The 25,243-nt window shown below is 44.2% G+C and overlaps 1 protein-coding gene across 3 annotated transcripts in view; it reads right to left on the bottom strand.

Annotated features, from left to right (window-relative positions):
• The window catches only part of LOC138651327 (C-Jun-amino-terminal kinase-interacting protein 4-like), an 834,119-nt gene that overhangs the window by 554,464 nt on the left and 254,412 nt on the right, over positions 1–25,243 (bottom strand). For all 3 annotated transcript variants that reach the window (XM_069741428.1, XM_069741429.1, XM_069741430.1), the window contains one exon: positions 11,470–11,566. In XM_069741428.1, coding sequence (XP_069597529.1) covers positions 11,470–11,566 — 97 coding nt within the window. The remainder of the gene's footprint in view (positions 1–11,469; positions 11,567–25,243) is intronic.

Raw genomic sequence — 25,243 nt, 5'->3', positions numbered from 1 at the left:
TATTCGGGATGACTTATACTCAAGTATATATGGCATTTCAGTATGGGTCTTTGGGTGCAATATTGGCTACAAGAAAATGGGAGAGGTATTCTCAGTCTGATAATATTAATCAAAACCGTTAAGTGATAGGGAGGTGATGAGCCTGCAGAGTCAGTGCATCTATGAATTGATTGATCTGTAAGATACACAAGTAATAGTACCTCCCTATCACTTAAAGGAGTTGTCCCACAAACAACGTACACTTTGCTCAATAGATTTTAGATTAAAAAAAGAAAAAAAAGGTTCACAATTGGATATCTTAAAAAAAAGTTCCTGTAGACAATCTTCTAAATGTTAATGTGCCCCTGCCAAATACTATTTAAATGCCATACCTGACAATGCAGGGACATGGTCTGAACAGACCAAAGATCCTGGGAGTAGAGGAAGAAAAAGATAGTATACAGACAGGAAAATGTGGGATCGCAGATGATGGTTTCTGTAAAAATAAACATTCTCATGCCCATTTAAAAACATGTTATATCTCATAGAAAGAATCAGCTGCGATCCCATACTGTAATATCTATATACGGTATATTGTTTTGCCAAGGAGCAGTGGTATGATTGACCACGTTTCTGCATGGTCAGGCACATCCAATACACAAGAGTACCTTTATAAGCTTGGAAATAGAATTTTTTTCTTTAAACATTCAGTTGTGGAACATTTTTATTCTAAGATCTATTACCATATATAGTCGTATGTAAGCTGAGATTTTCAGCACATTTTTTGTACTGAAAATGCCCTCCTCGGCTTATACACGAGTCACGGTCCCAGAAAGCCGGTGGGGGAGGAGGAGCAGCAGTAGGAGCCGGCGACTGTGACATCATATTCCCCCTCCTCGCGCGGGCCTGTAAGTCCCTGCATCTCGGTTGTCCAACGCCGGCAGCTCTCCTCTCCTCAGCGATCACGTGGTACCGCTCATTAAAAAGGTAATGAATATGTATGCGTCTCCACTCCCATAGGCGTGTAGCACATATTTATTACCTTAATGAGAGGTACCACGTGACCACTGAGGAGAGGAGAGCTGCTAGCACGGGATAACAGAGATGCAGGAACTTACAGGACCGCGCGAGGAGTGCAAGTATGACGGGGGAGGATGCTGAGCCATACATAGAAGGGGAGGATGGGGAGGGCACCTAGCCATGCATAGAAGGGAAGGATGCTGAGCCATACATAGAAGGGGGAGGACAGGGTGGACGCTGAGCCATGCATAGAAGGTGGAGGACACAACCATACACAGCAGGGGGAGGACACTGAGCCATGCATAGAAGAGGGAGGACAGGGAAGACGCTGAGCCATACATAGAAGAGGGAGGACATGGAGGACGCTGAGCCATACAAAGAAGAGGGAGGACATGGAGGACGCTGAGCCATACATAGAAGGGGGAGGACAGGGTGGATGCTGAGCCATACATAGAAGGGGGAGCACGGGGAATACGCTGAGCCATGCATAGAAGGTGGAGGACAGGGAGGACACTGAACCATACATAGCAGGGGGAGGACGCTGAGCCATGCATAGAAGGGGGAGGACAGGAAGGACGCTGAGCCATACATAGGACGGGGAGGACGCTGCGCCATGCATAGAATGGGAGGATGCTGAGCCATGCATAGAAAGGTGAGGACGCTGAGCCATACATAGAAGGGGGATGACAGGGAGGACGCCGAGCCATACATAGAAGGGGGAGGATAGGGAGGACGCTAAGCCATGCATACAACTAGGAGACCAGGGGTGCCACACATAGCAGGACAGTGCATACCTGGCTTATACTAGAGTCAATAAGCTTACCTAGTTTTCGATGGAAAAATTTGGTGCCTCGGCTTATACTCGGGTCGGCTTATATATACGTAATATACTTTGTTGGTGGAACAACCCCTTAAGAGTTGTTTATTTTAATTCTTCATACATTGCAAACAAAGAGGGCGTTTTTTATACCATTCAGACTTCATTTCCCTACTAAACCAAATCCAGAAACCATGGGTTGTGAGTCACAGAAAAGGTGCTTCCTGGAGTGTGAATGGAGAAAAAAAAAACAGCAAATTGCAGAATTTAACTACAGACACTGTATGTTGAGCACTGCCAAGGTCCATGTTACATGATGCAGAATTTGGAGGAGGGTATGTGAAGGAGGAGGGAAAGGAGGAGCAGCAGCAGGTACATGTGTAGGGGGGACATTGAGCTGGAACAGGCAAGACAGGGAAAGTGAAAAATAACAGCAATAATGTTGGCCTAAACAACCAACAGTCACAGCAGGGTGATGAAAATGAACCACAAAAGCCCTTAGTACTGCCGGACAACACTATAAGCTGTATTCTGGAATTCTTGTCAGATGAAAGATGTATTGCTACCATCAAGCAACAGCATTATGTATCTATACCTATGCTTTAGGACCCTTGATATAAAAGCAAAATGGGATATTTTTTTTCCTGACTTCAGAAGGAAGTCAAAATTAGCTCATTAACAGGATAAGCTGGGTTACCTGTTTTGCGAAGTTTTCAATGAGCGAAGGTCTGCCACCCACAAGATTAACCAGAAGATCCAACTCCCTGCGCCAGAATTAAGGCTACAAGAAGCCAAGAAAGTAGCAGCAACAGATACAGTATATATTTGGCATGATGGATTAGCTGTTTTATCCGCCACTGACCAAATTGACACACTCAACAGCCAGGTTCAGACATAGCTAGACTATATGCTTTCTCAGGCAGAAACCTTAACCCCTTAGTGACAACCAATATGTCTTTTAACCCCTTTCTGACTTTGGACGTAATAAGTGCCACGTATTGGAAGTAACAATCCTAACAGTCAATGTCGATTGCTACTTCCAATAGGTGGCACTAGAGTTCTAGTCCTCTTCCTCTCTGAAGAGACAATTTGTATATTTCCCAGAGGAGCATTGCAGCTTTAAGTCACATCGACATGCTTATCATGTCACTCTCCGCAAGGAGAAACGATACTTCTTGGATCTCGGTCAGACGCCTCTCAATCAGCCAAACCAGATCTCCACTTTGCATTGACTAGGGGCAGTACCCCGAAACACAGTGTCTGCAAATTGAGATTCTGGTTTGGCTATTATCCTAAGTCATGTGACAAGGCTCGTTAAAGGGTCGACATTGACTGTTAGGATTGCTACTTCCAATAGGTGGCACTAGAGTTCTATTCCTCTTCCTCTCTGAAGAGACAATTTGCATTTAAACATTATAAAAATTCCTGTGAAGCACCTGAGGGATTAACAAAGGTCTTGAATGGAATTTTGAGCATTCAAGGTGCATTTTTTAGAATGTTGACACTTTTGGGTATTTTCTATCATATGGACCCCTCAAAGTGACTTCAAATATGACGTGATTCCTAACGAAAATGGTGTTGTAAAAATGAGAAATTGCTGGTCAATTTTTGACCCTTATAACTTCCTATCAAGAAAACTAAAATTTGGTTCCAAAATTGTGCTGATATAAAGTAGACATGTGGGAAATGTTACTTATTAAGTACAGTACTTTGTGTGATATACTGTATCTGTGTGATTTTAGGCATGAAAATTCAAAGTTGGAAAATTGCAAAATTTTGCCCAAATTTCCGTTTTTTTTTTCACAAATAAATGCAAGTCATATCAAACAAATTTTACCACTATCATGAAGTACAATATGTCGCAAGAAAATCTCAGAATCGCTGGGATCCATTGAAGCATTCCAGAGCTATTACCTCATAAAGTGACAGTGGTCAGAATTGTAAAAATTGGCCTGGCCATTAACATGCTTGGAGGGTAAAGGAGTTAACTGACCTGAGATATAAGAGAATAGCATCTCCATACAGATGACAATCCAGCAGCTGTCTGCTGTACACTGTAGCTGACAATTTTCTGCATCAGCCACGATTAGTGCTGGCACCAACCATAGCCGTTTAACCTCTTAAATGATGCTGTCAATAGTGACTACAGAATCTAAATGGTTAGGTGAGCACGGTGGGGGCTCCCTCTTTAAACCTATTAGCACCCTGAGATCTTGATCATATGGTCCTGATGCTTGCCTTGGCAATTTATGGCCAAATAGTGGCCTTAGAGACTGCCGGCTATAGCGGCCTGTTCAGAAGTTATAAAAATTTAGGTGGTAAAAATAAACTTTTTCATTCCAGTCATGCCACTTTTCATTAATGCCTGAAAAGCACCTGAAGGGTTAATTAACTACTTTAAAGCAATTTTGAATATGTTGAGTTGAGTGGTTTTTAAAACTAACACATTTCAGGATTTCCAATATGTAGGACCCCCTCAAAGTCACTTAAAATCTGAACAGGTTCCTATAAAACAAAATTTTGGAAATTTCCTTTGAAAAATGAAAAATTACTTCTACATTTTTAAACCTTTTAAAATGCTAACAAAATAAAACAACATTTTTAAAATGGTGCTGATGTAAAGTCGACATGCGGTAAATGTTATTTATTAACTATTTTGTGTGATATGACTTTGTGATTTAAGGGCATAAAAATTAAAAGTTTGAAAATTGTGAAAATTTCAAGATTTTCACCAAATTTCAGTTTTTTTCACAAATAAACGCAAGTCATATTGAAGAAATTTTACCGCTATCATAAAGTACAATATGTCACGAGAAAATAGTCTCAGAATTACCGGGATCCGTTGAAGCGCTCCAGAGTTATGACCTTCTAAAGTGACAGTGGTCAGAATTGTAAAAATTGGTCCGGTCACGAAGGCAAAAACAGGCCCGGGCACAAAAGGGTAAAAAAATGGTGCTGATGTAAAACAGACATGAGGGAAATGTTATTTACGAGTTTCTAATGTTTTTGTGTGGTATAAGCATCAGGATTAAATGCATAATCATTCAACATTTGACAATTGCGAATTTTATAACATTTTTTTCAAATTTCTGATATTTTTATAAATGAAAGCAAAACCTATCAACCTAAATTCACTATTATCATAAAGTATAATGTGTCACGAAAAAACAGACTCAAAATCAATGGGATATGTTGAAGCATTTCAGAACAATTTCTACATAAAGGGACATATCAGATTTTAAAAAAATTTGCTCGTTCACCAAGGGGTTAAGCCCAATCCCAAGGATTTTTGGGTCAGTAGATTGGACTAGTTAGCTATGGGTATACCATCAAATCCAACCTCCAATGTAATGCTAAAGAGGATTTTCAGTGCAGACGGTGACTATCACAACCAATTGGATCAGGTTATCAAAACGGATTAGACATGGATCAGTGCAGACCTACAGTAACCTAAAGCTGATACTAATTGACAGCCCACCTTCTATACTAATCTACTGCATGTAGTGCCGAAAGCCCTCCCTTAGACGGGCATCTGCTCCCTTGTCCATCATGGCATCTACACTCTAGTACAGCTGCTGCTGGAGTGTCTGTTGCTGTTCCTATACTGCCACACATCTTTCATTCCCAGTTATAGTCCTCTACCTTGCGGATTATGCTGCTACCACTGCTAAGCCATGACAGCAGCAAATCTCCTGGCTGCCAACTGTGCTTTTGTACTACTAGAAAGTACCAATCACAATTTCTCTCTTGAAGGTACACAAGCATCAAAACAGCTACAAAAAAAGGCAATTTTTCTAAATGTTTGTTAATAGGCCGCTGATTTTTCATTTTTGAAAACAGCTAGCTTGTTCCAATTAATTAAAAAAAAGGATAATTTTTGATTAAAAGCCTTTGGAATTTCCTAGTCATTTTAAAACTAGTAAACCTGTTGCAGATCCACCCCAAAACTGATCGTTTTATTCGATAGGCCGTTGGTTACCACCCATTATATGATAGTCATCTGTTCACAATCACCCAGATAGGTTAAGGTTACTTGGACATTAACCCCTTCATGACCCAGCCTATTTTGACCTTAAAGACCTTGCCGTTTTTTACAATTCTGACCAGTGTCCCTTTATGAGGTAATAACTCAGGAACGCTTCAATGGATCCTAGCGGTTCTGAGATTGTTTTTTTCGTGACATATTGGGCTTCATGTTAGTGGTAAATTTAGGTCAATAAATTATGCGTTTATTTGTGATAAAAACGGAAATTTGGCGAAAATTTCAAAAATTTCGCAATTTTCACATTTTGAATTTTTATTCTGTTAAACCAGAGAGTTATGCGACACAAAATAGTTAATAAATAACATTTCCCACATGTATACTTTACATCAGCACAATTTTGGAAACAAATTTTTTTTTTTGCTAGGAAGTTATAAGGGTTAAAATTTGACCAGCGATTTCTCCTTTTTACAACGAAATTTACAAAACCATTTTTTTAGGGACCACCTCACATTTGAAGTCAGATTGAGGGGTCTATATGGCTGAAAATACCCAAAATTGACACCATTCTAAAAACTGCACCCCTCAAGGTGCACAAAACCACATTCAAGAAGTTTATTAACCCTTCAGGTGCTTCACAGCAGCAGAAGCAACATGGAAGGAAAAATGAACATTTAACTTTTTAGTCACAAAAATGATCTTTCAGCAACAATTTTTTTATTTTCCCTATGGTAAAAGGAGAAACTGAACCACGAAAGTTGTTGTCCAAGTACGCTGATACTTCATATGTGGGGGTAAACCACTGTTTGGGCGCACGGCAGGGCTTGGAAGGGAAGGAGCGCCATTTGACTTTTTGAATGAAAAATTGGCTGCACTCTTTAGCAGACACCATGTCACATTTGGAGAGCCCCCGTGTGCCTAAAAATTGGAGCTCCCCCACAAGTGACCCCATTTTGGAAACTAGACCCCCAAGGAACTTATCTAGATGCATAGTGAGCACTTTAAACCCCCAGGTGCTACACAAATTGATCCGTAAAAATGAAAAAGTACTTTTTTTCACAAAAAAATTCTTTTAGCCTCAATTTTTTCATATTCACATGGGCAACAGGATAAAATGGATCCTGAAATTTGTTGGGCAAATTCTCCTGAGTACACCGATATCTCATATGTGGGGGTAAACCACTGTTTGGGCACACGGCAGGGCTCGGAAGGGAAGGCGCGCCTTTTGACTTTTTGAATGGAAAATTAGCTTCAATTGTTAGCGGACACCATGTCACGTTTGGAGAGCCCCTGTGTGCCTATGCATTGGAGCTCCCCCACAAGTGACCCCATTTTGGAAACTAGACCCCCCAAGGAACTTATCTAGATGCATACTGAGCACTTTAAACCCCCAGGTGCTTCACAGAAGTTTATAACGCAGAGCCATGAAAATAAAAAATAATTTTTTTTTCCTCAAAAATGATTTTTTAGCCTGGAATTTCCTATTTTGCCAACGGTAATAGGAGAAATTGGACCATAAATGTTGTTGTCCAGTTTGTCTTGAGTACGCAGACACCCCAAATGTGGGGGTAAACCACTGTTTGGGCGCACGGCAGGGCTCGGAAGGGAAGGCACGCCATTTGGCTTTTTAAATGGAAAATTAGCTCCAATCATTAGCGGACACCATGTCGCATTTGGAGAGCCCCTGTGTGCCTAAACATTGGAGATCCCCCACAAATGACCCCATTTTGGAAACTAGACCCCAAAGGAACTTATCTAGATGTGTGGTGAGCACTTTGAACCCTCAAGTGCTTCACAGAAGTTTATAACGCAGAGCCATGAAAATAAAAGAAAAAATTTCTTTTCTCAAAAATGATTTTTTAGCCCACAATTTTTTCTTTTCCCAAGGGTAACAGGAGAAAATTGACCCCAATATTTGTTGTCCAGTTTCTCCTGAGTACGGTGATACCCCATATGTGGGGGTAAACTACTGTTTGGGCACATGCCGGGGCTCGGAAGTGAAGTAGTGAAGTTTTGAAATGCAGACTTTGATGGAATGCTCTACGGGCGTCACGTTGCGTTTGCAGAGCCCCTGATGTGGCTAAACAGTAGAAACCCCCCACAAGTGACCCCATTTTGGAAACTAGACCCCGAAAGGAACTAATCTAGATATGTGGTGAGCACTTTCAACCCCCAAGTGCTTCACAGAAGTTTATAACACAGAGCAGTGAAATTAATAAATACGTTTTCTTTCCTCAAAAATAATTTTTAGCCCAGAATTTTTTATTTTCCCAAGGGTTACAGGAGAAATTGGACCCCAAAAGTTGTTGTCCAGTTTCTCCTGAGTACGCTGATACCCCATGTGTGGGGGTAAACCACTGTTTGGGCACACGTCGGGGCTCAGAAGGGAAGTAGTGACTTTTGAAATGCAGACTTTGATGGAATGGTCTGCGGGCGTCATGTTGCGTTTGCAGAGCCCCTGGTGTGCCTAAACAGTAGAAACCCCCCACAAGTGACCCTATATTAGAAACTAGACCCCCCAAGGAACTTATCTAGATATGTGGTGAGCACTTATATCCCCCAAGTGCTTCACAGACGTTTACAACGCAGAGCCGTGAAAATAAAAAATCATTTTTCTTTCCTCAAAAATGATGTTTTAGCAAGCAATTTTTTATTTTCTCAAGGGTAACAGGAGAAATTGGACCCCAGTAATTGTTGTGCAGTTTGTCCTGAGTATGCTGGTACCCCATATGTGGGGGTAAACCACTGTTAGGGCACACGTCGGGGCTCGGAAGGGAGGGAGCACCATTTGACTTTTTGAATAAAAGATTGGCTGGAATCAATGGTGGCGCCATGTTGCGTTTGGAGACCCCCTGATGTGCCTAAACAGTGGAAACCTCTCAATTCTAACGCCAACACACCCCTAACCCTTATCCCAACTGTAGCCGTAACCCTAACCACAACCCTAACCCCAACACACCCCTAACCACAACCCTAATTCCAACCCAACCCTAAGGCTATGTGCCCACGTTGCGGATTCGTGTGAGATTTTTCCGCACTATTTTTGAAAAATCCGCGGGTAAAAGGCCCTACGTTTTACCTGCGGATTTCCAGTGTATTTTGTGCGGATTTCACCTGCGGATTCCTATTGAGGATTAGGTGTAAAACGCTGCGGAATCCGCACACAGAATTGACATGCTGCGGAAAATACAACGCAGCGTTTCCGCGCGGTATTTTCCGCACCATGGGCACAGCGGATTTGGTTTTCATATGTTTACATGGTACTGTAAACCTGATGGAACACTGCTGCGGATCCGCAGCGGCCAATCCGCTGCGGATCCGCAACCAAATCCGCACCGTGTGCACATAGCCTAATTCTAAAGGTATGTGCACACGCTGTGGAAAACACTGCGGATCCGCAGCAGTTTCCCATGAGTTTACATTTCAATGTAAACCTATGGGAAACAAAAATCGCTGTACACATGCTGCGGAAAAACTGCACGGAAACGCAGCGGTTTACATTCCGCAGCATGTCACTTCTTTCTGCGGATTCCACAGCGGTTTTACAACTGCTCCAATAGAAAATCGCAGTTGTAAAACCGCAGTGAAATGCGCAGAAAAACCGCGGTAAATCCGCCATAAATACGCAGCGGTTTAGCACTGCGGATTTATCAAATCCGCAGCGGAAAAATCCGCAGAGGACCAGAATACGTGTGCACATACCGAAACCCTAACCCTACCCCTAACCCTACCCCTAACCCTAGTTCTAACTCCAACCTTAGTGGAAAAAAAAAATTCTTTATTTTATTATTGTCCCTACCTATGGGGGACAAAGGGGGGGGGGGGGGGGGGGGGGTCATTTACTGTTTTTTTTTATTTTGATCACTGCGATAGGTTTTATCACAGTGATCAAAATTCACATTGGAACACATGCGCCCGCCATTTTGGAGCATGGCGGCACCCAGGAAAGAAGACGGACGGACCCGGGGGGGGGAGATCAGGGCACGGGGGAGGGGAGGGGGCGTCGGAGCATGGGGTGTGGATCGGAGCATGGTGGGTTGGATCGGTGTGCGGACGGGTGGATCGGTGTGCGGGCGGGTGGATCGGTGTGCGGGCGGGTGGATCGGTGTGCGGGGGGGTGGATCGGTGTGCAGGGGGGTGGATTGGAGCATGGGGGTGGGATTGGAGGACGGGGGAGCGGACAGGAGGACGGGGGAGCGGACAGGAGGACGGGGGAGCGGAGCACGGGACGGAGGGGAGCGGACCACAGATCGGAGGGCTGGGGGGGCGATCGGTGGGGTGGGGGCACAAAAGTGTTTCCAGCCATGGCCGATGATATTGCAGCATCGGCCATGGCTGGATTGTAATATTTCACCAGTTTTTTAGGTGAAATATTACAAATCGCTCTGATTGGCTGTTGAAAGTGAAACTGCCAATCAGAGCGATCGTAGCCACGGGGGGGGGTGAAGCCACCCCCCCCCCCCCCCCGGGCTAAACTACCACTCCCTTTGTCCCTGAAGGCCGGGTGAAATTGGAGTTAACCCTTTCACCCGGCCTGCAGGAGCCCAATCCGGCCATGACGCATATGCTGCGTCACAGGTCGGATTGGCACGGGTTTTCATGACGCATACGATGCGTCAAAGGTCGGGAAGGGGTTAATAAAGCTGTGTAAGCAATAAAGTGTTCACAATTGGTTCCATACACTAATAGAAATACTCTGAGTGCTAGCTATACATATTGTTTTCTGGGCAGCTAGAAGATTTGTAATATTGCAAATAAATTCGAACAAATATCATTTTGGTAGTAAACTCATGAGAGCCAGAAGACACAAGGTTAAAGTTGCTGTCTAGGAATCCATTATTATTATTTTTTGTTTTAGCTTGGGCACTTCAGAGCTTAAGTACTGTATATACTTGTGTATAAGTTGACCCGAGTATAAGCCGAAGCACCTAATTTTGCCACGAAAAACTTGAAAAACGTATTCACTCGAGTTTAACTCGGGTCATGCATTATCCCCACATCCCTATTTAGGTATGCATGGCCTCCTCATCCCTGCCCTTGTATGCATGGCTCCCGCTCCCAGTCCTTTTATGTACGGCTCCCCATCCCTGTCCTTGTATGCAGGGTTCCTATAAAAAAAACAACCAAAAAAAATACATCTTACTTACTTTCCCTGTGCGCCCTCACTTCATCTTGTTTCGGTGCAAGCAGCTCTTCCTGTTGAGTGATCACATGTCCCCGCTCATTAAGGTAATGAATATTCACTCCAAGCCTATGGGAGTGGAGAGAGGTAAATATTCATTACCTTAATGAGCAGGGGACACGTGATCTCTTGGCCAGAAGAGCTGCTGGCGACGGAACGAGATGCAGGGAGGGCACACGGGGAAGGTACAGTAAGTAGGATGTGTGCTAGAAGCCGGAGGATGCAGCTGTAACTGTGCGCACTATAAGAGAAATGAATATTCACTGCGAACGCACAGGGTACAGGCTTTAGCTGCAGCAGGTGGGCTCCTGCTTCTGTGACCCGCTACTCCGCCGCTCCCCCTCCCCCGCTGTCTTACTGGGGCAATGACTCTTGTATAAGCCGAGGGGGCGTTTTCAGCACAAAAAAGGTACTGAAAAACTCGGCTTATACACGAGTATATACGGTAGTAGTGAACAACTCCTATAATCTTATGTCCATTTGACTTACTTTTTCACTTAGATTGTTAGGGTAGGAACCTAAAGGAAGACGACGTTCTAGAGATGATGGGGCCTCTTGAAAATCCAGCAGTGTTAATTTCTTCTCTCTAAAATTAAAAGATTTAATTACAGTTGAATATTAAAATTTCAAACAATAAACATGACGGCCCACATTAAAAATCAATGGGGTCAGTATATACACATTCTTATTTTATTTTTCCTCTAAAATATTAAGAAAATTATGACAAAAAGGTACAGGTTAAACAAAATAAATACATAAAGCTGCAGAAATGTTAGAACCTTAAATATCTCCCAAATATACTTTGGATAACAAGGAATTGGAGGAAACCCACACAGGGAAAACACTGAGTCCACACAGATGTTGCCAATTTTGGATTTAAGCCTAGGGACTAGGGCTGCAAGGCAGAAGTGCTAACCTCTGAGCCCCATAGAGCCAACCACATGAAACTTGAGAGAGTCTTGGAAAAAAGATTTCCCCATTATGTGGCCTCTAGGAGTGACTGAGCGTCTATAAACTATACCACATTTTACAAGAATGCTAATTAAACTAGTTGTTTTTTTTTTTTTTCTTTTTTTTTTTTTAAACAAAAGTTATATAAAATGTTGCCTGCATATTAGCATGCACTGCCAACATTGTACATGTGGGAAAATCCGGTGGGTCAGAATCTCCTATGGCAGAAATGTAGTAGAAGTAGTCACTTCCTCCCCAGAATTACAAATTTAATGGCACCATTAGTCAGAGAGGGAGGAAAGGGCATAGAAAGGTGATGAAAGTGTGTTTCCAAAAAGGGGAAAAAACAGACTAAAAAAGTAAGTAGTCTTTGTCTCAGCATTTTTAGTTTTCGAATAAATGTCAGATTTGTTTTCCTATAATAAATGTTTTATTCTTACTGCCTTTTTTTATAAACTGACTTTACAGAACAGCTTAAATGACGTACATTGAATTGTAAGGTGCAAAAAAAGATTGTGGTCAAATCGTCCAACAAGGTTCATGTATACATTCATGCAATGTTTAGGCTAACAAATACATCAAGACCAATACTTTTCACATAGAAAATATCAATTATCTGGGTATATAATCAAACAAAAGGATAAAAAGGTAGAAGGGAAAGTAGAGAAGAGAAAAAGAAGGAAATCAGAGTAGCAAACCTAGATTCATAGTTAATTAGTTGTTGAGGATAAAGTACAGACCAGGAGAAAGATGAGAAAAATAATCTAATAAAATACAGATTGTGGTTACATTATGTCCTAGAAATTGGAGGATATCCATTTGTTGCACTTAAAGAGAACCTGTCACCCCGTTTTTTTCAGATTGAGATAAAAATACTGTTAAATAGGGCCTGCGCTGTGCGTTACAATAGTGTATGTAGTGTACCCTGATTCCCCACCTATGCTGCGAAATACATTACCAAAGTCGCCGTTTTCGCCTGTCAATCAGGCTGGTCAGGTCGGGTGGGCGTGGTCAAATCAGGCTGATCAGGTCGGGTTTGCATACTCGGCTTCAGGAAAATGGCCGCCGCGATCTCTTCTGCGCACGCGCGGCATCCCGCGGCCATTTTCCTGAAGCCCCGTGCAGCAGAGCACTCCATCTGCGCACGCGCGGCCCCAGGAAGATGGCCGCCCCCACCGAAGACAGTAATAGCGCAGATCGCGCGCGGATTCTTCACGTGTGCGCAAGTGGATTCGGCACTGGGACATGCGCACACCACTACGCCACCAACGTAAAGCTGGGGAAGAAACAGCGCTGTGACCACGCCCACCCGACCTGATCAGCCTGATTTGACCACGCCCACCCGACCTGACCAGCCTGATTGACAGGCGAAAACGGCGACTTTGGTAATGTATTTCGCAGCATAGGTGGGGAATCAGGGTACACTACATACACTATTGTAACGCACAGCGCAGGCCCTATTTAACAGTATTTATATCTCAATCTGAAAAAACGGGGTGACAGGTTCCCTTTAAGATGAGAGGAGTAGATACCTTGGATTGAAACAACAGATTGTTCCAAGGCATAATTCTAATGAACGGCTTGAGATAGTTGGTTAATTGATGGGATGAAGACCCCTTTCTGGCTACGAGTACTTTCACAAAAAACAAAACATGAAAGCTTATAGTTTTAAGGCTGAAGAAGGCTGTAAACAGCCAAAATGTGATGTGTATTTAGGTTTTATCAGTTTGAATAAAAATTTTACCTACAAGCAACTGGAATTTCTGCACCTTGATTTCTCTCAGTGGAAAAGATTGCGCCATTCCCTGGTCCTCCTGTCTGGCATAGTTTTAAGGTTGAAAGAAGACACAAATCCATTGATTTTATTCTATAATCCTACCGTGATGATTCAGAGGAAGGCAATAATCCCATGTGGCACATGCCACTAGGTCCCTATTAGGGGAAAAATTTTGTCCTGACTCCACATATGGCAATCAGATTAGATTCCTGGATCAACGACCAATCACAGAACCTGCTAACCATAACTGCAAATATTATATTTTTCAAGAAAGGCATCCAGATCCTCGTCATTTTTTAGATAATGAAATTACAACATGTGGCAGATAATTCCATAGTCTCACTGCTCTTACAGTAAAGAACCACCTTCTGTGATTACTAAAGCTTCTCAGATCTGGATGTAGAGGATGCTCCTTTGTCGAAGTAAAAAAAAAAAAATCTAAGAAGGATCTATATACTGTCCCATCATATATCTGCACATTGTAATAAGATCGCCCCTTAGCTGTACTTTTTCCAAACTGAATAACCTCAAACTTGATAACCTATCTTGATACTGCAGTCACCCATTCCCTTAATAACCTTGGTAGCTCTCCTCTGCAATCGCTCTAGTTCAGCTTTATCCGTCTTATTCATCGTTGACCTATATCGTATACAGTATTCGAAGTGTGGCCACACTAGTGACTTGTATAGAGGCAAAATGTTCTTGTCATGAGCACCTATGGCCAGTTTTTAGCATCCAATGATTTTATTTGACTTGGCAGAGGCTGAAGGGCACTGGTGTTTAAAAGTGATCCCGGAGTTGGTCTAGCTGTACACCCAAGTCTTTTTCAGAGACAGTTTCACCCAGTTAACATTTTTTTCACTTTACATCGTTTGCAGCAGACTGAGCTAGCAGTGATCTGTCAGTGAACTCATTCTACTCTAAGGGTTTGTAACACTATCTTTCTGAGCTCAACTTTCATGTGATCATACATTATAATCTTCCCCCACCTCACTCTACCCCTCCACTCGACCAATCCATCAATGTCAATGGCTGCTCACTTTCCCCGGTCCCGTACGCTCGGTGCCTCGGGGTGATCCTTGAATCTACCCTCTCTTTCAAGCCACATATCCAAGCCCTTGCCTCCTCTTGCCGATTCCAACTCAAAAACATTTCCTGGATCCGTGCATTCCTTGACCATGAAACCATAAAAATACTAGTACATGCCCTTATCATCTCCCGCCTTGACTACTGCAACCTCCTACTCTCTGGCCTCCCATCTAGCATCACTCCAATCCATCCTAAACTCTGCTGCCCAACTAATCCACCTGTCTCCCCGTTACTCCCCAGCCTCTCCTCTCTGCCAGGCCCTTAACAGGCTTCCTATTGCCCAGAAGCTACAGTTCAAAACACTAACAATGACATACAAAGCCATTCACAATCTGACTCCTCCATACATCTGTGACATGGTCTCCCGTTACCTACCTACATGCAACCTTCGATCATCTCATGATCTCGTTCTCTACTCCTCTCTCATCTCTTCCTCCCACAACCGCATCCAAGACTTCTCCTGTGCTTCCCCTATACTCTGGAACTCTCTACCCCAACACAGCAGGCTCTCACCTACCACGGAAACCTTCAACAGGAACCTGAAGACCCACCTCTTCCGACAAGCCTACAACCTGCAGTGATCCCCAGTATACTGACCAGCTCTACCCTCACCTAGTTTATCCTCACCCATCCCCTGTAGACTGTGAGCCCTCGCAGGCAGGGTCCTCTCTCCTCCTGTACTTGTGTGTGCCTTGTTTTACTCATGTTTATTATACTTGTCTATATTTGCCCCGTTCACATGTAAAGCGCCATGGAATAAATGGCGCTATAAAAATGAATAATAATAATAATAATAATAATAGAGGAGCTTAAGAGAAGATAGACAAGAGTTATAAATAGTGAAGAGCGAACGTGCTCAGATAAGGTGTTAGAGCATGCTCATGTGCTAACCTTCGGCATGCTCGAAAAATATGTTCGAGTTCCCGTGTCCACATCTTAACGTTAGTCAGCATCTGCCATGGTCACCTGTGATTCACCGCGGGTAGCCGAGACCCTGGAGAGCATGATTAGGGTCGGTTTATACCGTCTCCAGTGTTGCGATGACCGAGATTCACGGAATAACGAAGACCAAAAAAAAAGTCTGATTTCCTATTTATTTATTTATCTCTCCTCTGATATTACCTAGCACATCAGAGGAGAGAGAAATGTGGTTCCCCGAGTGCCCCCCTCGGTACCTCATGCATCCCCCAGTGATGTCCCCCGGCCCTTGGAGTCTTCCTCCGGGAAGAAAATGGTGGGCACATGATAAAGGCACCCAGCAACAATAGGAGATTTTTCCTATTAGTTCATTTTGATCACTGTGAGACCCTGTCGCAGTGATAAAAAAAAAAAAAAACTGTATATCAAACCCCCTTTAGTTAGGTAAAATAATAAAATAAAAAAAAGTTATTTCCATTTTTTCATTAGGGTTAGGGTTGGGACTAGTGTTAGGGTTGGGGTTAGAGCTAGGGTTAGGGTTGGGGCTAGAGCTGGGGTTAGGGATAGAGTTGGGTTGGTGTTGAGGTTAGGGTTATGGTTGGGATTAAGGTTAGGGGTGTGTTGGGATCATGGCTGTGTTAGGGTTGGAGTTAGAATTTGGGTGTTTCCACTGTTTAGGTACATCAGGGGATCTCCAAATGTGACATGGCGCCCAACATTAATTCCAGACAATTTTGCATTCAAAAAGTCAAACAGTGCTCCCTCCCTTCTGAGACCTGCCATGCATCCAAACAGTTGCTTTCCCTCACATACAGGGTATTGGCTTACTTAAGAGAAATTGCACAACAAATTTTGTATTCCATTTTCTCCCGATAACCTTGTGAATATAAAGTTTAGTTCCAAAGTAAATTTTATGAAAAAAGTAAAATGATTTTTTTTTTCCTTCAACACTGCATTAGTTGAGGGGGGCGTGGCGATGTAGTGGAGCTGAGAGTACGCGTCTGGCTGGAGCTTCCATAATCCTGACCAAAAATCCTGCTATATATTTACCCAAGAGCATTTCCTCAGACACTGCTCTGCTCCCCTGGGCACCTGTAGGCGCCTGGCTTCTGAGGAGGTGCGGAGTGCGGCTCTGGTCAGGGGGAGCTTCAGGGAATCCCAGACTGAGGATGGAGTCTGCAGGTGACGGTGGCCATTTTCCTTGCCACGTGTGGGGGCGGTGGAGGATGCGGAGCAAGACATTCTGCTCAGAGAGAGCTGGCTGGACACCGGTGAAATTCCTAGAGGTATGAGAGGGGGATGGTGCGGTGTGAGCCCTGAGAGACGGGCCCCGTGCCCCCCCCCTCCTTGATATCATATAACGCCGGCTGACCTCAGCGCCTGCACTGGAATTGGTGCATCTCTCTTGGCTCCCACTGTCCGTACCAAAGCTGCAGAATTTGCAATAACTGGCTGACGGCCCGGTCTATTAACTATTATGCTGGGATTACTATAAAAATATATCCCTACACTACTTGGAGGAGAAATCTGTATTCACCATAGATACTGAGCCTTAGGCCAGGATCACATTACGTTTTTTCCGTCCGTTAGACGGACCACGTTACGCAGCGGCATAACGCTGTGTAACGTAGTCCGTTAATGCCACCATTTAGTTCAAAGTTGGATGCATCGCTAACGCAGGCCCACAATGGGTGTGCGCTAGCGATGTGCCGTCATTGAGTGATGGACCCTGGGACGCGGGCTGCAGAGTTTCTGGGTCCATCACTGCTAGCGCAGATAGAGTATCGCTAGCTATCTGCAATAGCGTGACGACATATCAGCAGCCCATTAACGCATGTGTTGAACTGGCTGCTGTTAACGCAATGTGAACCTAGCCTTAATTGCTGTTGGATTTGCTCCCCTGACTCCCCTCCCCTCTGAGACCATAAGTGCAAAGGCTGCAATAAATCACTGATAAGTTATCTTGTCTGTAAGGACCTTGCAAGCTGTGCAGCTATTTAACACAGAGCTATTTTACACCACAACACACTGGTACATTAACCAAGTAGTGACTGTGTCCTATTAAAGTGCTATTATAATATCAAGTTAATTTCACAATATTAGCTATGTACTACTCAAGAACCTCAAGTGCAGCTGACAAGCTTAAAAAATATGTACGATCTGAACCCCCTGATAATTTGCGGTAAAGTAAAAATAACTCACCTGAGGTCAAGACCGCTAGCCAGCCAAAAAAAAAAAATCGCACCTCTGTTAGTGAGGAGGATGGAGGGACTTAACCTTAAAGCAGGCATCTGAACAGTTGATGCAAGCTATATCTTTAACTAGGACATCCTTAACTGGGAAAATAGAGGAGGTGCACTCTGAGGTGGGGCGCCATTGACAAGATATGCAATCTATGAGGGGTCGTATCACAGAGGTTGAGTCACGGGTATATCGCCTGGAAGATAACTCTATACCCAAGGAGACTAAATTGACAAAAGTGGCTGGCTCTATAAATGCCTGGAAACAGAAGGCGGATGATCTTGAGAACAGACTACGTCGGAATAAAATCCGCATTATTGGCCTGCCAGAATGCTCAGAAGGTCAACAACCCAAAAAAATTCTTGGAGAGCTGGCTAAAAGACACTTTGGGGGATGAATTTGCCCCCACATTCTCTGTGGAAAGGGCCCATAGAATCCCAACAAAGCCTCTTCCTCCGGGCACCCCACCGAGGCCCTTTCTGGCACACCTCTTAAATTGCAGAGACAGAGATGTCACCCTTCGCATGGCAAGGCAAAAAAGCCCCATTAAATACAATAATGCTACTGTTTCAATATTCCCAGATTTTTCTATGGAACTGCAAAAACAACGACCTCAGTTCATTGAAATGAAGAAGCAACTCAGGGAAAATAACATTTTATAGTCAATGATCTATCCTGCTCGACTCAGGGTTGTTTACAAGGGCTCTTCCTCTATTTTTGCGACCCCAGCGGAAGCTGAGGATTGGCTGCGGTCATGTGTGGGAGTGAACGGGGGGGACAAATCCTAAACCGTCTGCTGTCCCTCTATATATGGATATACAGGAAAAGGAACTCTCTCATTGGGTATTATTCCCTTTTTCTCTTCTCTTTTCAGTGATAGGAGCTCTTTCCGCCAAAGTCCAGGAAAACAACTATACCGGTATAGTTGTTTTCCTGGACCCCGTGTTCAGATATGGTACCCTCTTTTTTGGACTGTGATAGGAGCATGAACTTTTGCTCCCTTTTGAAGTATACTCTGCTTTATTTTGTTTTAGTATTGTTAGTTGTTGGTTATAGAAAATTTGGTGCCATGGTTTTTTCCATTGTATACCAGAAGTGTAATTGGTGTGACAATGTGTATCATATGTGGATGAAGGGGCATGGCATCTGATCTTACGTTTATGACCTGGAAAGTGAGAGGCCTTAGGTCACCGCGAAAGTGAATTAAAGTATTTAATCAAATACACCAATATCATCCTCATATTGTAACCCTGGTTGAAACACACCTGACCAGAGACTCGGCTCATTGTATGTAGAAGCCGTGGGTACAATGGTCTGAATATACATTTCATACTAGCTATTCTAGAGGGGTCTCTCTTTTGATACCTAGAGATGTCAGATGGGAGGTCGGGGAGTTACGGAGAGATCCGGAGGGCAGTTTTATCTTTGTACATGCATGGGTTAATCTGAGAGATTATGTTATAATGTGTATATAATCCCTCGGCTAATATGTCAATTATAAAAAAAGCAGTGAGTTTTGCTTTAAATTACCTGGACGCCCATATTATGTGCATGGGAGATTTTAATCTGGTGATGGATGATTGTCTTGATAGGCTCAGATTGGATGGTGAGGTTTCGGGGGTGACTTCTCCTTCATCTTGTCTGTCAATATTTATGGAAGGATGTGGTTGGCTAGATCTGTGGAGAATGTGCCATCCTGATGTAAGAGAATACACCTGCCACTCATCCGTTAGACACACTCTATCCCGCTTGGACTACATATTTGGTTCTAGTAATTTAGCAATGTGGGTGGGGGAGGTAGAACATGGGAATAGGGGCATTTCAGACCATAGCCCAGTAATACTTACGCTTAGGTTTGTGTAATGGACCTGGTGGTTAGGAGCACCCGGAATGACCTGATGGTTAAACTAACACCGGACCAGCTCTGGGAAGTGGGAGCTCTGCTGACCGCAACCCCCAATCCTATCACACACACTAGAAATAGCCGTGGAGCGTACCTAACTCTGCCTAGACGCCTCTTCACAGCCTAAGAGCTAACTACCCCTAGAGAAAGGAAATAAAGCCTACCTTGCCTCAGAGAAATTCCCCAAAGAAAAAGGCAGCCCCCTACAAATATTGACTGCGAGTTAAGATGAAAGTCACAAACACAGGAATGAAACAAGTTTCAGCAAAGGGAGGCCAGACTTACTAAACAGACTGAGGATAGAAAAGGTAACTTTGCGGTCAGCACAAAAAACTACAAAAAGACCACGCAGAGTGTGCAAAAAGACCCCAGCACCAACTCACGGTGCGGAGGTGCCACTCTGCATCCCAGAGCTTCCAGCTAGCAAGGCAAAATCATGATAGCAAGCTGGACAAGAAAACAAAGAACAACAAATAAACTAGCAGGGACTTCGCTTCTGCTGGAGTAGACAGGTCACCAGAAAGATCCAAGAGCGAACTGAACCAGTACTAGAACATTGACAGCTGGCATGGAGTAACGATCTGAGTGGAGTTAAATAGAGCAGCCAGCCAAAGAATAAACTAGGTCACCTGTGGAAGGAACCTCAGAACCAGCAGCTCCACTCACAGCCACCAGAGGGAGTCCATGGACAGGACTCGCCGAAGTACCATTCAGGACCACAGGAGGGAGTTCGATAACAGAATTCACAACAGTACCCCCCTTGAGGAGGGGTCACCGAACCCTCACCAGAGCCCCCAGGCCGATCAGGACGAGCCAAATGAAAGGCATGAACCAGATCGGCAGCATGAACATCAGAGGCAACAACCCAGGAATTATCTTCCTGACCATAACCCTTCCACTTTACCAGGTACTGGAGTTTCCGTCTCAAAATACGAGAATCTAAAATCTTCACCACATACTCCAACTCCCCCTCGACCAACACCGGGGCAGGAGGGTCAACGGAGGGAACCATAGGCGCCACGTATCTCCGCAATAACGACCTATGGAACACATTATGGATGGCAAAAGAAGCTGGAAGGGCCAAACGAAATGAGACAGGATTGAGAACTTCAGAAATCTTATAAGGACCAATGAAGCGAGGCTTAAACTTAGAAGAGGAAACCTTCATAGGAACATAACGAGACGACAACCACACCAAATCCCCAACACGAAGTCGGGGACCAACACAGCGACGGCGGTTAGCGAAACGTTGAGTTTTCTCCTGGGACAATGTCAAATTGTCCACTACGTGAGTCCAAATTTGCTGCAATCTGTCCACCACAGAATCCACACCAGGACAGTCCGAAGGCTCAACCTGCCCTGAAGAAAAACGAGGATGGAAACCAGAATTACAGAAAAAGGGCGAAACCAAAGTAGCCAAGCTGGCCCGATTATTAAGGGCGAACTCAGCCAAAGGCAAAAAGGACACCCAATCATCCTGATCAGCAGAAACAAAGCATCTCAGATATATCTCCAAAGTCTGATTGGTTCGGTCGGTTTGGCCATTTGTCTGAGGATGGAAAGCCGAAGAAAAAGACAAATCAATGCCCATCTTAGCACAAAAGGACCGCCAAAACCTTGAAACAAAGCCGAACTGAAGAAATATGGCACCCGCACTGCCGTAATTAGTTAGACCCTTGTGACTCAGGGGTATACCTGAGTGGACCTGTCGAAGTGCTGTATAGCACGAAACAGCTGTCGTCCTGCGTGTGTTCACCACCCTCCCTGCATCACGTAACTATGTGTAAATAAATCGCTGAAGTTCACCACCGGTGAGTGCGCTCTCACTTTTTTCCTTTTGGATACTTCTATAAAAACCTTGAAACAAACTGGGAACCTCTGTCCGAGATGATGTTCTCCGGAATGCCATGCAAACGAACCACATGCTAGAAAAACAATGGCACCAAATCAGAGGAGGAAGGCAATTTAGACAAGGGTACCAAATGGACCATCTTAGAGAAGCGATCACAAACCACCCAGATGACCGACATCCTTTGAGAGACAGGGAGATCTGAAATAAAATCCATGGAAATATGCGTCCAGGGCCTCTTCGGGACCGGCAAGGGCAAAAGCAACCCACTGGCACGAGAACAGCAGGGCTTAGCCCGAGTCCCACAGGACTGCACAAAAGAACGCACATCCCGTGACAAGGAAGGCAACCAAAAGGATCTAGCCACCAAATCTCTGGTACCAAAGATTCCAGGATGACCAGCTAACACCGAACAATGAACCTCAGAGATAACTCTACTAGTCCATCTATCAGGGACAAACAGTTTCTCCGAAGGACAACGGTCAGGTCTATCAGCCTGAAATTTCTGCAGCACCCGCCGCAAATCAGGGGAGATGGCAGACAAAATTACCCCCTCTTTGAGAATACCAGCCGGCTCAGGAACACCGGGAGAGTCGGGCACAAAACTCCTAGAAAGGGCATCAGCCTTCACATTCTTAGAGCCCGGAAGGTATGAAACCACAAAATCGAAACGGGAGAAAAACAGCGACCATCGAGCCTGTCTAGGATTCAACCGTTTGGCAGACTCGAGATAAGTCAAGTTCTTATGATCAGTCAAGACCACCACGCGATGCTTGGCTCCTTCAAGCCAATGTCGCCACCCCTCGAATGCCCACTTCATAGCCAACAACTCTCGATTGCCAACATTATAATTGCGCTCAGCAGGCGAGAACTTTCTAGAAAAGAAAGCACATGGTGTCATCACCGAGCCATCAGAACTTCTTTGAGACAAAACAGCCCCTGCTCCAATCTCAGAAGCATCAACCTCAACCTGAAATGGGAGCGAAACATCTGGCTGGCACAACACAGAGGCAGAAGAAAAACGACGCTTCAACTCCTGAAAAGCCTCTACAGCCGCAGAGGACCAATTGACCACATCAGCACCTTTCTTGGTCAAATCAGTCAACGGTTTAACACCACTAGAAAAATTAGCGATGAAGCGACGGTAAAAATTAGCAAAGCCCAGAAACTTCTGCAGGCTCTTCACAGATGTAGGCTGAGTCCAATCATAAATGGCCTGAACCTTAACAGGGTCCATCTCGATAGTAGAAGGGGAAAAAATGAAACCCAAAAATGAAACCTTCTGAACTCCAAAGAGACATTTAGACCCCTTCACAAACAAGGAATTCGCACGAAGGACCTGGAACACCATTCTGACCTGCCTCACATGAGACTCCCAATCATCCGAAAAGACCAAAATATCATCCAAATATACAATCATAAATCTATCCAGCTACTTTCGGAAGATGTCATGCATAAAGGACTGAAACACAGATGGAGCATTAGAAAGCCCGAATGGCATCACCAGGTACTCAAAATGGCCCTCGGGCGTATTAAATGCTGTTTTCCAGTCATTGCCCTGTTTAATACGCACAAGATTATACGCCCCTCAAAGATCTATCTTGGTGAACCAACTAGCCCCCTTAATCCGAGCAAACAAATCAGACAGTAGCGGCAAAGGGTACTGAAATTTGACCGTGATCTTATTAAGAAGGCGGTAATCAATACAAGGTCTCAAAAAACCATCCTTCTTGGCCACAAAAAAGAACCCTGCTCCCAACGGTGATGACGACAGGCGAATATGCCCTTTCTCCAAGGACACCTTTATATAACTCCGCATAGCGGCGTGCTCTGGCACAGATAAATTGAACAGTCGGCCCTTAGGAAACTTACTACCAGGAATCAAATTAATAGCACAATCGCAATCCCTATGAGGAGGTAGGGCACTGGATTTGGGCTCATCAAATACATCCCGGTAATCCGACAAAAACTCAGGGACTTCAGAAGGAGTGGAAGACGAAATTGACAGCAATGGAACATCACCATGTACCCCTTGACAACCCCAGCTGGACAAAGACATTGATTTCCAATCCAACACTGGATTATGGACCTGTAGCCAAGGCAACCCCAAAACGACCACATCATGCAGATTAAGCAACACCAAAAAGCGAATATCCTCCTGATGTGCAGGAGCCATGCACATGGTCAATTGAGTCCAGTACTGAGGCTTATTCTTGGCCAAAGGCGTAGCATCAATTCCTCTCAATGGAATAGGATACTGCAAGGGTTCCAAGAAAAAACCACAGCGCCTAGCAAACTCCAAGTCCATCAAATTCAGGGCAGTGCCTGAATCCACAAATGCCATAACAGAATAGGACGACAAAGAGCAAATCAGAGTAACGGACAAAAGAAATTTAGACTGTACCGTACCAATGGTGGCAGACCTAGCGAACCGCTTAGTGCGCTTAGGACAATTGGAGATAGCATGAGTGGAGTCACCACAGTAAACACACAGCCCATTCTGACGTCTGTGTTCTTGCCGTTTAGCTATGGTCAAAGTCCTATCACATTGCATAAGTCCACAATATAACAAAAAAGCAGGAAAACATCCGCACTGCTGTTATACGTTAGACCCTAATGAACCTCCTCCACTACACAGCACTGCCGTACATAGCCTTATTGAAAAGTATCACTTGCCGGGGTGCTCCTCTTGCAACAGTGCATAAAAATCCACAAAAAAAGAAAAAGAATAGAGCGCACTCACCGGTAGTGAAACTGGTCCCCAGTTGAAGTGCATTTGGCACGAAAGGGCCGTCGTCCGTGTGCATTCACTACCCTCCCTGCGTTCTGTATGTTTTTGTCCGAATAAATCTGACGTTTCACTACCGGTGAGTGCACTCTATTCTTTTTCTTTTTTTGTGGATTTCTATCACATTGCATAGGCTCAGGCCTCTGCTCAGAGAATACTGCCAAATGGTGCACAGCTTTGCGCTCACGCAAGCGCCGATCGATCTGAATGGCCAAGGACATAGACTAATTCAGACCAGCAGCCGTGGGAAATCCCACCATGACATCCTTAAGGGCTTCAGAAAGACCCTTTCTGAAAATTGCCGCCAGGGCACACTCATTCCACTGAGTAAGCACAGACCACTTTCTAAACTTCTGACAATATACCTCCACTTCATCCTGACCCTGACACAAAGCCAGCAAGATTTTCTCTTCCTGATCCACTGAATTTGGTTCATCATAAAGCAATCCAAGCGCCAGAAAAAACGCATCTACATCACGCAATGCAGGATCTCCTGGTGCAAGGGAAAATGCCCAATCTTGAGGGTCGCCACGCAACAAAGAAATAATGATTTTTACTTGTCCAACGGGGTCACCAGAGGAGCGGGGTTTCAAAGCAAGAAACAGTTTATAATTATTTTTGCAATTCAGGAATTTAGATCTATCCCCAGAAAACAAATCAGGAATTGGAATTCTAGGCTCTAACATCGGATTCTGAACTACAAAATCTTGAATGCTTTGTACCCTTGCAGTGAGATGATCCACAGAA

The sequence above is a fragment of the Ranitomeya imitator genome, chromosome 10 (assembly GCF_032444005.1).
Source record: "Ranitomeya imitator isolate aRanImi1 chromosome 10, aRanImi1.pri, whole genome shotgun sequence".
In the NCBI taxonomy this organism is placed as follows: domain Eukaryota; kingdom Metazoa; phylum Chordata; class Amphibia; order Anura; family Dendrobatidae; genus Ranitomeya; species Ranitomeya imitator.
The sequence above is the reverse complement of the archived record's forward strand: the minus strand, read 5'-3'. Positions and strand labels throughout refer to the sequence as shown.